This window comes from Lepisma saccharinum, chromosome 4, assembly GCF_977018435.1.
Source record: "Lepisma saccharinum chromosome 4, izLepSacc3.1, whole genome shotgun sequence".
NCBI lineage: Eukaryota > Metazoa > Arthropoda > Insecta > Zygentoma > Lepismatidae > Lepisma > Lepisma saccharinum.
In genome coordinates, this window is record NC_139232.1 from 59,927,980 (window position 1) to 59,944,986 (window position 17,007).

The following is a 17,007-nucleotide window of genomic DNA, read 5'->3' on the forward strand; positions in this document are numbered from 1 at the left end:
TTAAATTGTCCCACGCCAATTGGGCACGGTGATAATCCTCATCAGTGATTCCAGATCCTCTGATTTTGCTGTAAAACTCATGTTGTGGTGGCAGGGAGCACTCATCAAATTTAGAAAAATCTGTAACATAATCATATGGATATACACCCTTCCGCCTAATTAATTTCGGGTCCTGATTTGGAAACACTGCACGTGTGATTTTGAATTCACCATCAGGTAATTGAGTGGCCAGTGTATCCAGGCTAGCAGGTAAAAATCTGTAAGAATCAAGAAATCTTATTTGAATAGAAAATCCATTAACTTTAATTGTTTTGCTAATAGATATATATTTCTCATCATTTTCAGCTAAAATATTTAAATTCTGCTTCTCAAACCCCTCGTACCTGATCAGATGATGAAAATCATAATTGGATGCTCCATGACAAAATATGGGGACAAATCTTGGTCTCTTGATCTTAATATTACAGCTATTACACAGGGCCTTTAAGAATTTACCATCTGTATGAGAATGGTGTTTCACCTTGATATTTGTATCTGAAAATTCAGAATCACATGCCCGGCATTTTTCTGCATTGTTGAAATCTTCAATCTGATCCTCTGTTAAAGGCAACATGGGTTTTGATTTTAATAAAATATTATATGCTATGTCACGGCACTCATTTTCTATTCTATGTGCAAATTTTTTGATGGCATCTGGCCCCAAGTATGAATATTCTTTAGTAACAACACCATCCTGTACAACCACATAACAAAAGCTAGAAGGTTCATGTAGCTGGTATGGTGTAATTGAAGATTCTTCAGGATCTGGGCTACAAAATACAAGAGATTTGAGGATCGATTCAAAATCACAGACAATATATGCTGGGTGTTCCAACAAGGCTTCAAACTTTTTGAATTTGCAATTTTCACTTGGATTGGGCATCACCATATGAACGGGTTTATGCTTCCCACAGTATTTCAGATGCTCAATTAATTTGTTCTTAGCAATTTCTGCATTCTCTTTACGAACCCCCTTCACCGTTTTTCTACCATCAAATACAGTTAAACATCTTCTGCACAACCTGAATATTGTATTGGTTTTGTCTAGTTGTGTTCTCGCTAAAGCTAGAAGATTATGTATCAGAGTGTAATGGTGTGTGTCATCCCCTTCAATTAAGAGCAAATCAATCGGAACAGTAGATTCATCAACAAATGTACTGATTCTGAGAGGTGCTATCAAGCAATTATCACGACCAGTGGAACAAATATATACATTAATAGATAATTGTCTACCATTCATATCCCTGGCTCTTTTTTCAAATTTATCAATATTCTGAACAGACATTGGATATTCTAAACCCTCCATTGCCTCATCAAAATCATGTTCATGTTGTTTGTAATAACTTATTCTCTGAGGATCCCTTGAAACTGGATACAGAACAGCTAAAATACACCACAAAAAGCATTTATTATCATTATTTTCAATATTAACCACGGCTCTTTTGTTTTTAATATTTGCAGGTAATGGCAGATATGTAGAGCCTTGTAATGGGCTGAATTCAGAAATATTAACATAGAGCTTGTGTGAAGAACCGCATAGGCTCCATCCAGACTCTTTTGCTGCAAATTCAGAGTGTTTAATGTTCAATTGATCTATCAAACTGCTTATTATTGTGTCTGAATTTGCATTTGAATATACCGGTACAGTTTCTGTTATGTGGGGCTGTGTAAATTTTGTGCCATTTGGTTTCTTATATTGTACAAACAATTTGAGAGAGAGCTTATAAGAGCCATTTTGTGCATTTAGAATTGCCTGTACATCAGGTTTTACACTGTTCAAGAAATTCTCAATACCACATCTTGGCTCTGATACAAGCCGATAATCCCTAAGTTGGCCATTAAAACTGCTATGGATAGCTTCATAGCGTGGCTGCTTTGCTGCTCTGGCATTAAGAGGTGTTTCATGCTTCCTTTTCAGACCAGATGTAGATGCTTGTGGGGGCAATGTTGATGACTGTGCAGAGCAAGTACCTTTATGTTTATATGTGAAATATTCCATGCTATATTTTCTATTGCATTTGGGGCAAATTTTTGTGGGAGTTCTGCGTTTGTCTGGGTTACAAATCTTTTGGTGTCTGGCCCAATTAGAGCTAAATATATTTTTATTGCATTGATTACAATATTTTTGATTCGGCATTTTTGTTGTTTGTTTATTATATACAATTTCCTGGGATACAATTCAAAATTCTATACTGGTTCAGTTGGGTTCAACACTGTGCTTTGTATACCTAGTGTGTATACCTAGTGCATGTGTGTGTGTATAGCTATGAAATTTTTGTTGTTGTTTATTATATACAATTTCCTGGGCTTCAATTCAAAATTCTATACTGGATCAGTTGGGTTCAGCACAGTGCTGTGTGTGTGTGTGTGTGTGTGTGTGTGTGTGTGTTAATATTTTTGGCTTTGGTATTTATATAAAATTTCTTGGGGTTCAAATCATATCTCTATGCTGGATCAGTTGGGTTCAGCAGTGTGATTTGTAATTCAATTTATACAAATCTGCAATTAAAAAATATAAGCAGCACTGGAACAATACAACCTTACTCTTCAACAGCTCTTACAATACTGGCTGATATGCAATGCAAAATCTCTTTATATCCCTAGGCACGGACCGCATTGAAACAATAAGCCAATCAGAATATAACACATCATCAAATTACGTCATAAGCAACCAATCGGAAAACGACACATCTGAAACAATAAGCCAATCAGAATATAACACATAATCACATTACGTCATAAGCAACCAATCAGAAAACAACACGTATCTAATAATTTATTAGATGTTGCACAGCATGATGCAATATAAATAAACCAGAAATAGGCCACAAGTAGACCGGAAGTAAATATGTGTGGGTGGGTGTGGGTGTGTGTGGGTGTGTGTGTAGGTGGGTGTGGGTGTATATGAGGGTGGGTGTGGGTGTGTATGAGGGTGGGTATAGGTGTGTATGTGGGTGGGTGTGGTCAAGGTCAAGGTCAAGGTCAAGGTCAATGTCAAGGTCAAGGTCAAGGTCAAGGTCAAGGTCAAGGTCGGGGTCAAGGTCAAGGTCAAGGTCAAGGTCAAGGTCAAGGTCGGGGTCAAGGTCAAGGTCAATATGTGTGTGTGTGTGTGTGCGTATGTGTGTGTGTGTGTGTGTGTGTGTGTGTGTGTGTGTGTGTGTGTGTGTGTGTGTGTGGGTGTGGGTGTGTGTAGGTGTGTATGTGTGTCGTGGCCTAGTTTTAAGTGTGGCCGAAAAAAATATCAAGAGGAGCATATTTTTGACAGAATTATGGACAACAATCTCACAGAAGTGCCTTTTTGTAAGTATAGGCACATCAATCTGAGGGGCTCTTCCTTTCTCATGGAATCCATGAGGGCTTTTTTACAAAAATCTTAGATTAGAGGGGGTTCCACACTTGAGCAAAAAGCTCATATGGGCATGTTGAGCTAGGTTTAAGTGTAGACAATTCTGCTTGGGGGGAGCTCTTCCTTTATCGCGTTTATAATACCACAAATCCCACTACTTAACAGCATATTCTAAGGCAAAATTAAAGAGCAATGGAGATAATGCATCTCCTTGTTTTAACCCATCATGAATTGTAAATTTGTCCGACATATTAATACCTACACGAATTTTACTTTCTGTCTCAGGGTGCATACTTTTATCATACTAACAAGCTTCTTAGGTATTCCAAACTCTACTAATATATTATATAATTTATCTCTTTTGACAGAATCATATGCTTTTTTGAAATCAATGAATAGCTGATGGACATTTTGATTATATTCCCACATTTTTTCAAGTGTCTGTCTGATGTGAAAAATTTGATCTGTAGTTGATCTGTTACGTTTAAATCTACATTGATAATCACCTATAATTTCATTAGCATATGGGGTTAGTCTTGTTAAAAGAATGTTAGATAATATTTTATATGTTGTTGAGAGTAGAGAAATTCCACGGTAATTATTGCAGTTCATTTTATCACCTTTCTTAAACACAGGAACAATTATGGATTCTTTCCACTGTTTAGGGATTTCTTCTTTATTCCATATTAAACAAATTAATTTATGAATTTGACATATTAATGAATTTCCACCATATTTAATTAACTCAGCTGGTATTAAATCAATGCCAGGTGCTTTGTTATTCTTTAGCCTTTTAATAGCATCTTTAACTTCAGTCAAGTTAGGTTCTGGAACTACAGGTTCTGCTGTGTGGACTTCATTTACTTCTGATGTATCTCCTACATGAACATTTAAAAGTCATTAAAGTAGTTCTTCCATCTATTTAGAATATCGCTTGGGTCAGCTAGAAAATCACCGTCTTTATCTTTTATCGAGTTTACTTTAGGTTGCCACCCCTTTCTAAACTCATTTACACCTTTATATAAATCTCAGATATTTTTATTATTGCTGTTTGTTTCAATTTCGTTAATTTTGCTTTTCAAGTAATCTCTTTTTTTACTTCTAAACGTGCGGTTAACTTCTCGCTTTATTCTATTATAATTGTTTAGATTTGTATCATCAGAGTTATTTAACCACCTAAGTCTAGCCTGATTCCTTATTTCTATTAGATTATGACATTCATTATCAAACCATGGCTTACTTTTTCTCTCGGTTTATGGTATCCTATACTTTCTTTAGCTGCTGATTCTATTGTATTACGTATGTGCTCCCAATTTTTATTTAAGTCTGTTTCATTTATATTTTCATCATCATTTAAATCCTCCAAAACATCAAATCTATTTGACAGTTTAATTTGGTAATCTTTTTTAATTCTTTCATCAGTAAACTTTCCTGTATCAAATTTTAAAACTTTTAGATTTTGTTGCTTATGATTTATCACTGAGAGTATTTCTCTTAATTTAGCAATTACTAAATAATGGTCACTGGCACAGTCAGCACCTCTATGTGTACGAACGTCAATTATACTAGTATGCCTTCTCTTATCAATGAGAATATGATCTATCTGATTATGAGTTTTACCATCTGGAGAAGATCAGGTATATTTATGGATATCTTTATGTTTAAAAGTGGTACTTTTCACAATTAAATTCTTTGAGGTTGCAAAAGTAATCAATCTTATACCATTATCACTACTTAATTCATGAAGACTTTCTTTACCAATCGTGGGTTTAAATGTCTCTTCTTTCCCAATCTGTGCATTACAGTCACCTAACAGAATTTTCATATCATACTGAGAAAATTTATCAAAGACCTGTTCTAACTCTGTATAAAAATCATCTTTAGTATTATCATCTTTATCTTCCGTTGGTGCATGTATGTTTATTAAAATAATTTTACACCACCTACCCTGTAAAACTGCATATGATATCCTATCATTAATAAATTCTACTGTTTTAAGAGCCGAGATAATTCTATTATTTATGAAAAAGCCTGTTCCAAAATTATGATTTTCAGTACCACCATAGAAAAAAGTATAATTTTTAGTTTTACAGTTCCCTTCTCCTAGCCACCTAACTTCCTGGACAGCTACTACATCTAATTTATACTTAACTATCTCATTAACTGTACACTGAAATGCCCCAGGCCGGTAAAGGCTCAGAACATTCCAGGTGCCTAATTTAATATCCTTATTCCTAACGTAGATCATATCCTTAGTCCAGGGACCTCCCAAAGTAGTCCCAACCCGGAGATCCGAACGGGGGACTATTTTACCTCCGGAATATTTTACCTTGGGAACATCCATGGCCTTATATTGCTGTTTCTTGACATTTTGTTTTACAGTGCAGAGTTGTCAGCTCTACGCCTAACCCCCAATATGAATGGAGGAACTACTACACAAGACTAACACAAACACATTAGACAGCACAATTACTACACAAGACTAACACAAACACATTAGACAGCACAACTACTACACAAGACACACACAAATACATCACAACTATAACACAATATAAACACAAAGAGGGGAGTAAAGAGTAGAGTAAAATAAAGTAGAGAGAAAGGGAAGTGGAGTTGTAAATCGAAGACAGGAGAAAAGATAAGAGGAGTGGAGAAGAGTGGGATGGAGACAAGAGGCGAGAACAGTAAAGGAGGGAATATGAGATAGAAGCAGAGGAGAAGGAGGGGTTAGAAGCTGGAGAAGGAGAGGAGAAGAACAGAAGAGACTGGGATGAGAGGAGAGTAGTAGTTGCAGAAAATATTGTCTCACCGTCAAGAATTGATGCATTGATCAAATTATCGACATTAAACATTCAATAACATTTTAGAATGCATTAGAGAATGTATTAGATCGGTGTGAAATGCATTTTGACTGAGTTCAGAGCAAGATAAAATCTTCCACGTAAGATTTTAAATTTTACCTGCGATTATACCACTAAGAACATGAAATTTTCAAATTTATAAGATTTATCCAATTTTTCTCCACTTCTCAGTTCGTTGAAATTGAGATTTTATTCTTTAATATTTCCCCCATCGTTAATTTCATTTAACACGGCGTGGACAATGAACACAATGGGATATGTCTAAAACTTACGAGAAGTAATGGACAATTTGCCTACTATTATCTTTGCCGTTGGCTGTACAGTCATGGACACTTCTGGGTTGTAACGATCCTATAGGTGTGTTTCACCTACCTCACAAACTGTTGCATTGTGGGATCGAGCAGTCATGATTGTGGCGGGGTTCTTGCAAGAATGTTTACATGTAAACATTCGGAGTTCAAGCCAGCGGGGGGTGATTTGAACCTTGTTTATCATGGTATACTTTGTTCAATATTAGGTTGTTTATGTCTAACAGGCATGATGTTCATCCTAGGATTTTCCGAGAAAGAACAGAAGGTGCAATTCACTTCACAGAATTTTCCGATTGTTGATTAGAATAGGCGGCCATGGCGAGAATAAATCGTGACAACGTTAATGAACCAAACAAACAGTACAGAGCGGTGGGGTGAACATTTCTTTTCAGGTAAGTTCATATATCGCATTTCTCTGTGGCTCTTACTTCAAATGGATTGAACTGGTGTTTTTTTATCATGCTTGCAAGTAGCGTTTCGTTGTTATTTTTTTATCTGGTAGAAAGGTGTTGATAAGTTTGACGATAGAAATGATAACATTCAAAGTTAAATTCATCTTGATAATTGCATCGTTGTACTTGATTATTTATATTTTATTCGTTAACACAAGCTGTTATTAATTGTTATCCTATTCATGTGAAAAGGTGCCGGTAGTAGGTTTTGCGTACTTTCAGAAAAAAAGCACTGCTTTGATGATATATCAAAGTGTCTCAAATTGATTGATTTATTTTACTTCGTTTTTCTGCTATATCTGGCTAGTCGTTAAGATCAGTCATGCCCAGGCTGAGATTCGAATCCGGGACCCCTAGCATCGTAGTGCGTTGTGCTAAACAGGTACGAATCCAAGGGGAGGCTTAGGGGGCTCGAGCCCCTCCCCGAAAGTTTTCGGTTTACACTAGATAAAATTAGGTATGGCAATCTACATGACCATTTCACCTATTGGATCTAAAAACAAACATTATTAAAATCTTAACTCAACAGGTGATATACAATTAAACATTCTCGATAATATTCGCTTCATACTTCACTTAGAAAAGAGCGTTACTTTTGCCGCACCCTGTATATTATTTACATACTGCTACTTGAAAAATTCTGTTTTATTCAAGAAGTTTAATATTTTATTACCGAAATTTTAGAAAAATGTAAAAGTGTTATAATATAAATATACAGCAACCACGGTTTAATGTATAAACTGTTGACTTCAGACGGATTCACACGAACGGCGATAGGGGCGTTCTTAATCTTTAGAAAGACGATAACACAATATTGCAAGTGATAACAGGACCTCAGTTCTGAAGAGTATAACGTTGTTATTTTTCCTTTCTTTGTATTTATAGTGTAAAACAAACAAACAAATTTAAGTGGTTGGTCTCTGTAGATAGGATGTCATTTTTTCTTATTTTTTTTTTTTTTGGGATTCGATCAGTTTGTCTGATACATTATGAAGATCATGGCAGACACGAAAATTATCGAACATTCTGGCCCGCATCAACTTTTATTAATACTGACGGGTCGAAGTCTGCAGACTGAGTGGGATGTGCTTCTTACATACCATCTCATAACATCACTCGACAATTTTCCCTCCCACCAGATATGTCTATCTTCTCGGCGGAATGTTATGCTATGTTTAAAGCGTTACAACTTGCCCTGCAATTACGACTCGATCACTCTTTAATTCTCACGGACGCATTGAAAGTACTTCAAGCGCTACCAAGCGCAAGTGAACTCAATAAATTTCAAGATCGCGTCGATGTCATGGCTAAACAAGCGAGAACGAAAGAACACGTTACCCCGATGCGAACACCCACGGGTCAAAATCAAATTAGAAAAACAATGGGACGATTGGTGCATCCAACAACTACAAAATACCACTACCTACAAGTGGCATGCACAAGTCGGAACAACCGTCATTGGTTTCAAAACATGAATTTACCCGCTGCAGTATTAGTGTTTACCATGCGCATGCACACGTACCGGTCACGTCGTTATACACACCAGTTCATATACAGTGCCGGTAACTTCCTGTCAGTGTGGAGAACCTACACAATCAATCACCCATTTATTTCTCCATTGCCCACTTCGGCAACAACATCGCAATACTCTTTATAAACAATTACAACGTGTGGATATCCCATTTCCGATGTCCCTCTCGTCTCTACTTTACGAACCACGGACTGACGTCATGTGGATCTTGTACAGCTTTGCACGGAAACACAAAATCGACTTCAAAAGTAAACAAACTTTCACATAGCAAAACACGCACGTGTTTAGACTTTAGAGACATGGTATCAGAAAAAGAAGAGTGTTACTAAAGTGAAGGCTTTCTTTGAGTAAAATGAACTGCTACCAACTAGGACCTCTGGCAGGAAATCGCTAATAGGCGGTGTGTGCCAAACAAAGAAGACTACGTTCGGTTTGTCCGCTTTCCAACATTGCAGGTTTATTTCCGAAATGAACTATTATATACAAACATTGATGGTATCAAAATTAGTTCCGACATAATATCAAGCTGGGTTAAACTCAGCCTAAGCCTTGTACAGCGTCTCTCAAAAGTCTTAGGACAGCGACATTTTAAACTAGACAACCCAACTTACAAAATGTGTTGGTGGGTTGCGTGCGTGTAGATTTAGGCTTAATTTCAGGGTTGCCACATGCACAATAGATATTTATGAAATATGATAAAGGAATAAAATCAATTATTATTGTATAAAACTATTAAATATATCAGCACTATATCGCAAATGACAAAATTATTTCTGAAAGAAAGAAAAACGATATTCTAGTATTTCATCGCTGATGAGTCTACGCAAAGGAAAAAAGGAGAGAGGAAACGAGAGGGGACAAAGGAGAGGAGAAAATAGAAAGCGAAAGGAGAAGAGGAAAAGTAGAGGAGAGGATAAAAGAGGATAGAAGTAGTGAGAAGAATGGAAAAAGATGCGAGGAGAGATGAGGAAAATGGGGCAAAGAGGAGAAGAAAAACGAGATGAGAGGAGAGGATGAGACGAGAAGAGGGTAGTGGAGAGTAGAGTAAAATAAAATAGAGAGGAAGGGAAGTGGAGTTGTAAATCGAAGACAGGAGAGGAGATAAGAGGAGTGGAGAAGAGTGGGATGGAGACAAGAGGCGAGAACAGTAGGGGAGGGAATATGAGATAGAAGCAGAGGAGAAGGAGGGGTTAGAAGCTGGAGAAGGAGAGGAGAAGAACAGAAAGAGACTGGGATGAGAGACTAGAGTAGTAGTTGCAGAAAATATTGTCTCACCGTCAAGAATTGATGCATTGATCAAATTATCGACATTAAACATTCAATAACATTTTAGAATGCATTAGTGAATGTATTAGATCGGTGCGAAATGCATTTTGACTGAGTTCAGAGCAAGATAAAATCTTCCACGTAAGATTTTAAATTTTTCCTGCGATTATACCACTAAGAATATGAAATGTTCAAATTTATAAGATTTATCCAGTTCGTTGAAATTGAGATTTTATTCTTTAATATTTCCCCCATCGTTAATTTCATTTAACACGACGTGGACAATGAACACAATGAACACAAACTTACGAAAAGTGATGGACAATTTGCCTACTATTATCTTTGCCGTTGGCTGTACAGTCATGGACACTTCTGGGTTGTAACGATTCTATAGGTGTGTTTCACCTACCTCACAAACTGTTGCATTGTGGGATCGAGCAGTCATGATTGTGGCGGGGTTCTTGCAAGAATGTTTACATGTAAACATTAGGAATTCAAGCCGGCGGGGGTGATTTGAACCTTGTTTATGATGTTATACTTTGTTCAATATTAGGTTGTTTATGTCTAACAGGCATTCATGTTTATCCTAGGATTTTCCGAGAAAGAACAGAAGGTGCAATTCACTTCACAGAATTTTCCGATTGTTGATTAGAATAAGCCGCCATGGCGAGAATAAATCGTGACAACGTTAATGAACCAAACAAACAGTACAGAGCGGTGGGGTGAACATTTCTTTTCAGGTAAGTTCATATAGCGCATTTCTCTGTGGCTCTTACTTCAAATGGATTGAACTGTTTTTTTTTATCATACTTGCATGTAGCGTTTCCTTGTTATTGTTTTATCTGGTAGAAAGGTGTTGATAAGTTTGACGATAAAAATGATAACATTCAAAGTTAAATTCATCTTGATAATTGAATCCTTGTACTTGATTATTTATATTTCATTCGTTAACACAAGCTGTTATTAATTGTTATCCTATTCATGTGAAAAGGTGCCGGTAGTAGGTTTTGCGTACTTTCAGAAAAAAAGCACTGCTTTGATGATATATCAAAGTGTCTCAAATTGATTGATTTATTTTACTTCGTTTTTCTGCTATATTTGGCTAGTCGTTAAGATCAGTCATGCCCAGGCCGAGATTCGAATCCGGGACCCCTAGCATCGTAGTGCGTTGTGCTAACCACTGCGTCACTGAGGTCTGCATATCCCAAATTGTTAAAGCAAGGAGTGAAATTACTGTTTTTCAACAACTTACTGTTTTGGACATCTCAAGATATCAAATTACTGCGCTTGAAGAAACGATAAAACGAAACATAGAAGATAATGGCTTGGAATATTCATTTAATCTGTACTCAAGGTCGTCGATGACCACTTTCTCCCACTCCGAGCGGGAAACATAGGTTACTTACTGGATGTAAATATTTCAAGCAGAATCCAAACCATTAATAAATACGAAAACAAACTGATCCCATGTAGCTAGTTCAAGTAAATAAACACAGGTGAACTAGAGTTGGCCTTTTCGTTGCATTTTTATGCAATGTTACCGACAGTTTACACAGTACTAAGCGTGCACTTGGCGCAGGTGTAACGAACGCTGTGTGGTGGGTATTTCCTTGCACACGACAAACAGCATTGCCGGAAACATGGCGGCGGTGCGAATCCTGATGTCCCACCTATTGAGACTGAATAAGAGTTATAGCAGTTAAGAAGTGTCCATGAGTGTACGCCATATGCTGGCTGCTGTGCTGAGAAGGCCACAGAGCAATTACGAGCGAGAAATGTTTTAACTAGAGTTGCTATTCGTCCCGGAATTGTATCATATTTGTCCCGGTGTCCCGGAAAGTTTCTTCCGGTCGCACTAATGTCCCGCATGATTAACAGAAGACCAGGCCCATACGCAGAATTTTTTTGAGGGAGGAGCCAGATCCAAACATGTTTATATATATATACACATACAGAAAGAGAGAGAGAGACCGAGAGAGAGAGAGAGAGAGAGAGAGAGAGAGAGAGAGAGAGAGAGAGAGAGAGAGAGAGAGAGAGAGATGTGTGTGAGTGAGTGAGTGTTTTTTTTTACAAAATAGTTGAAATGTTGAAATGCTTTTTAAGTGTTCGATTTTATTTAATTCTTGCTTTCTGTTAATAATTATCAATAAGATTTCATAATTAAGTATATCAGACTTTCATTCGTGTTTCATCTTCATTTTGTATATGTTGCTAAGAACCGTACCCATAATTGCTTTTAAGAGGGATTGGTAGATCCGAATACGTGGAACAAAGAGAGAATATCAGACATGCTGTGAAGTTGATTCAATTAGGTTATTTTTGGTTGCTTTTCTGCCACGTTTTCTAATCCCGACGATGAGGATGAGCGATGATGTGATGAAATTAATGAAGGTACACATTCAGAAAGAACACCTATGCACAAGCTGAGATTCGAGCCAGGAACCCTTTGCTAACCACTCCGTCAAGGCGGTTGGAGAATGGTGTTGGAGTATTAAATGTGGCCACCAATATTATGGCAATATTAATACTAGAAATAAACGTACAATTGTATAGTTGCAACTTGTGGTCCTACAGCTTAGTGCTTACTGTTTACATTCAATTCTCTGAAGTATTAAAACAGTTCTGTGTTCCGCAAATTAACAATGTTTTCAAATTTCCATTAATTTTCTTATACCAGCGCCATTGAAAAGTCATGATAATTCTGTATAGATAATAATATATTTATAAATTTAATGTTGCTCATTAATATTATTATTACAATAAAGAACATATCTAAATGTGCATTAACAAAAGGAAGAAACATTTTTGTAGCACGACTACAGTTTGAAAAAAGTCGGGACAGGGATTAAAAGTAATGGACTGACTGTCCCGAGTAAATCGCTAAACCGGACATCTGATAGCCTTGCATCAACGATTATAAAACTAAAACTACCCATCATTGCAGACTTTTACACAACAAACACATTTATTTATGCAAGAACAAAATTGACATTTTTACAAATTTGCAAAATCGTCGATGTTATTTTCGTTGCTTTTTACAGATTAATATTTAAATATTTCATGGTTCGAGCGGAGGGCCATGGCCCCCCCGACTCCTCCCCTGGGTACGGGCCTGCAGAAGACTAATACTTTCATGAACAGTATGACCATTTAAATGCGTAGACGTAATTTTAAAATGTTAATTTTACAAAACAATCTAACCGTACATCGGGCGTCCCCAGATCATGTCATAATCCTCACAAGTTATTTATTGCAGCGTGTCTACTACTATGCTACTGTATTACTGAAAGTTTTTTCTTTTTTTTGCTTTAACGAACACTATTTGATCTGCCCCTCTAAATTCTCACTCTTCTATATTTAACGAATTGAATATGTTGCCTTTAGTAGCAAAAGTGACTTGGAATGAGCTAAAGTAAATGAATTAATTCTGATTTTCCCTTCCCCCGACTCATCATTCAGCCACGGACACCTCTGGCTTGTAAAAACCACGTTGACTTTCATTGGGATAATTATAATCCAGAACTGTCTTTGACTGTTCATCGTACAAGGTACGTATAAACTTTTTTTATTATTATTATTTTAATTACACGTTGAATTTTATATTATTTTAAGGGAAGGATCTCCTCTGTTTTCTCCCCTACCCCTGTTGTCTCATTGTCACCATGTTAAAACCTCCAGCTCCACCGAACAGGCGCCCTCCCCGATGGCATAGTGGTAACGTCGTCGCCTTGTAATCAAGGGGTACTGGGTTCGATACCCGGTGTAGGCACATAGTGTTTCGGATCCTATTTTAAACTGTAGGCCCAGACCAGATTAGCCTTATTGTGAATAAAGTGGGCTTAAAACAGCCATTCAATCAATCGAGGGGCCCCGAGATATCTGGAGATGCTTCATTAATTTAAATGGTGCAAGTGTAGCGTGAAAACATGGACGAGGGGTGCCGTGAGACGGCAGATTAAGTACATATGAAATTTATTCTTAACTGGGGGAAAGCATCACTTAAGCACTGCTCCCCCCCCCCCCTGTGAAAAAGTTCTCCTGGGGGCCTTGCAGTCACTTCAATCGCTGAATGCAACCATCGAAGCACCGTACCGAGATTGATATAATTAAATTATGTTTTTAAAAATATAATCGACTTACCAGCATCTTTGAGAAGCTGAAGTCCTCTTTTTGCGTCTTCAATGGGAAGTACAAAAGATGTCTTTGCCGTATGGAAACAGAATCCACATTCGTAATTGCACCGACGAGTGAAATGATAGTTTACGCTCGTTGGAATTGGTCGGTTCACATTTTGCGGAAATTCATCTCTTTCGGCATTTGTCAACTCTTCACTTCCGTACTGTTCCTTCTTCACACCAAACACATTCAATCTGTCATAAATTTCACGGAAGAACCCGAGAAAATACTGGTAAAAATAGTACAAGTACTCGACCGAACGCATTATTGCCATGAAGTCTATTGCATCTAAATTCACACTACAAGGTTCGAGCTATACGCGCTTTCATACGTCAGCGTTGCCAACTGTTGGCACAAAGCTGTCGAATAAACAGCTCGGTAGTGCAAAAGTGACATGATGACGCAAGACGGGTGTATTGTAGATAAAATATTTTTTCCGATGGTCTGATGTTTGTGACAGTTTCTCCTGAGGAAATGAAATGAATAATTTTCTTTTGCCAAGGATTAAGTTCTTCATGGGAAGAACTCTCCGGCATTTCCCCTGTTAATTCCCACGCTGCTTGTAACACTCACTGCTACAAGTTGAAGGATTAGAAGTAGTATTGTTTTAAGTATTTCCAATCAGATGGCAGTGTATACATTAATTTTATTTGTAGTATTTATCTGCGAAATGAAATATGTCTTGTTAATGATTAGTGCTTGAAATTTTTGACATAATAACATTTTGCTTTAATAAGTTGTATTTTGGTTCGATATAAAGCCACAGAATACTGATTATTAAGTTCACCACTGCTTTATAATTCATGTTTGACGTAATATTTGAGCATCGAACACTATTTTGTACTATTTTCCGCCACTTTACAGTAGAGATGGTAACAAGATGGAGCAAGCGGAAACAAAACGGAATATAATTACAGGGAAATCAGATCAAGATTTTTATAACTATGAGGAGGCACGGACATAGGCGCCATACATAAGGGCAGGGGGGGGGGGGGGGCATTTGCCTCTCCCTGGCTTTTTCCCGTATTCTCGTTCTTGATTCTGCATTATCCATCAAGAAGTGTAGACGAATACCTTTGCCGGGAAATATTTGCCTTGCCTCGATTCAATTATTGCTGCCTTGGATCTACGATTTCACCCGAGAACTAGCATTGTCGGAAACTATTCATTTTCATTTCAAAATACCTCAGACCATTGTCGTTCGACGAGTAGCCTACAGCAAGTTGCTACCAAAACTGACAACTGTGTATTCCTATATACTCAATTTCTTTTGAGACTACAAGCTGCTTTTTTAAATGGACCAATGCAAACAAGATTCTCTCATGCTGTCAACATTTGAAAACGTGATTCATACCGCTTCAATGTATCCTTCTATACAGTGCTGGTGGCAATCAGAGATGTCCAGCATTAGCCTCCAGGACCATTGCGAGGCTGACGCCGAGTTGGAGTGACTGAGACCGTGTGAGACCGGAGGCCAAGATGGAGTCCGGAGGCTGAGGCCGTGTGAGGCTGGAGGCCGAGATGGAGTTCGGAGGCTGACCTTGAGCTTGGAGGCTGAGGTCGTTTGCGGCCGAGGCCGAGTTGGTTGTCGTAGGCTGAGGCCGTGTGAGGCCGGAGGCCGAGATGAAGTTCGGAGGCTGAGGCCGTGTGAGGATGGAGGCTGGGTCTCGCAAGCATATCAAATGTACAGCTCTCCATACACGATAGCAGAATCCGATCTCACTTCCAATTGATTGGATCTGGAATTATTACGAAGTTGGAACTTTGTGAAACTGTCTTTGTCCTTCAGAAAGGAAGCCCGCCTTCTACTAGTTGTTAATATGAGCCATGGCATATAGGTGATTTTTGGCCTCGACGGGAGATTGCATTCCTTTTTTTGGCATCACGCCTGGCTCTCTGTTGCGTAGGGTGCAATTTGTTCCTTTTTGTCTGTTTTATTACTCTTTTCAGATTTTGTCGAGGGTATTCTGGATAGAAAGTCCGTAACTTCTGGACTATCTACAAACCACATCCAGAAAATGTACAGTCGTCGTCGCGTGCTTCCTGAGAAGGAAAGTGTACTCCTGTTCACCACCCTTGTTAAGAAAAACGAGGGCAGCAGACTGTACCTGAGGTGCTTAAGTTCTGAAAGGGTCATTCCATGTCAAATCATCCAGAATTTTGTGAAAATGTCACCCACCATCTCCGATTTTGATGAAATTCGGTATACTTATAGAACTTTTGATGCTGGTTACAAAAATGACAACTTTTTTGAGATTGGTCAAGGGGTTCAGAAATTACGTGATTTTAAAAATCTCCCTGTACGCCACATGCGGCTCCACTTTGAATGACACGCATTAGGCTATAAATTATAGTATCTTCTCTCAGGTTTGCCGTAGAAACTTCAAGTTTGATTTCTTTTTCTCAGGATAGTGTAAGCTTTCATTTAAATAAAGTTTCTGATCAGTGTATCAATAATCATGTATTTTATGTATAGTTTCATGTATTTTTTTAGAAAAATAAATGACTAAATTCAAGAGCGAATTTCGTACAATGCCCCCCCTTCAATTTCACCCAAATTTTATATACAGGTAGCTGAGAGTGGGTACTAATGCTTGATGGAAAAATTGGGATGGGCGGTTCAGAGACAGGGTGATAAAAAAATCATTTGCATTAAAAGTTAATCTTATTAAAAATACTTATGTATTTAGCACAAAGTCTGAAGTACAATATATTTTGAGGTATAATATTCAAAATTTCTGTTCACTATGTGTGAAGGTAAGCATAGGCGTAACCTGGTGGGGGCAAAGGGAATCATTTTCCCTATCCAAAATTTATAGATTAATTAAAACCTACAAGTTAAATATATTTTGTGTACCTCCTGGCACTTTAGGAACAAACAAAAAAAGAGTAATTATTGTGATTTTTCAAATGTATTTAGCAAATAATCTTTGACACTATTTGATTCTCTCAACCAAAGTTAGTTCCCAAGTTCCCAAGTTACGCCCATGAAGATAGTACCGAAAAATACTTACTCGATTGT

At 37.6% G+C, this 17,007-nt stretch overlaps 1 protein-coding gene across 1 annotated transcript in view; it reads right to left on the reverse strand.

Moving 5' to 3' along the window:
- Nucleotides 1-14,268, reverse strand: part of LOC145987163 (S-adenosylmethionine-dependent nucleotide dehydratase RSAD2-like) — a 106,223-nt gene extending 91,955 nt beyond the window's left edge. Inside the window, exon 1 of the mRNA XM_083121674.1 lies at nucleotides 13,950-14,268. Coding sequence (XP_082977800.1) covers nucleotides 13,950-14,259 — 310 coding nt within the window. The 5' untranslated portion in view covers nucleotides 14,260-14,268. The remainder of the gene's footprint in view (nucleotides 1-13,949) is intronic.
- Between the last annotated feature and the right edge of the window lie 2,739 nt (nucleotides 14,269-17,007).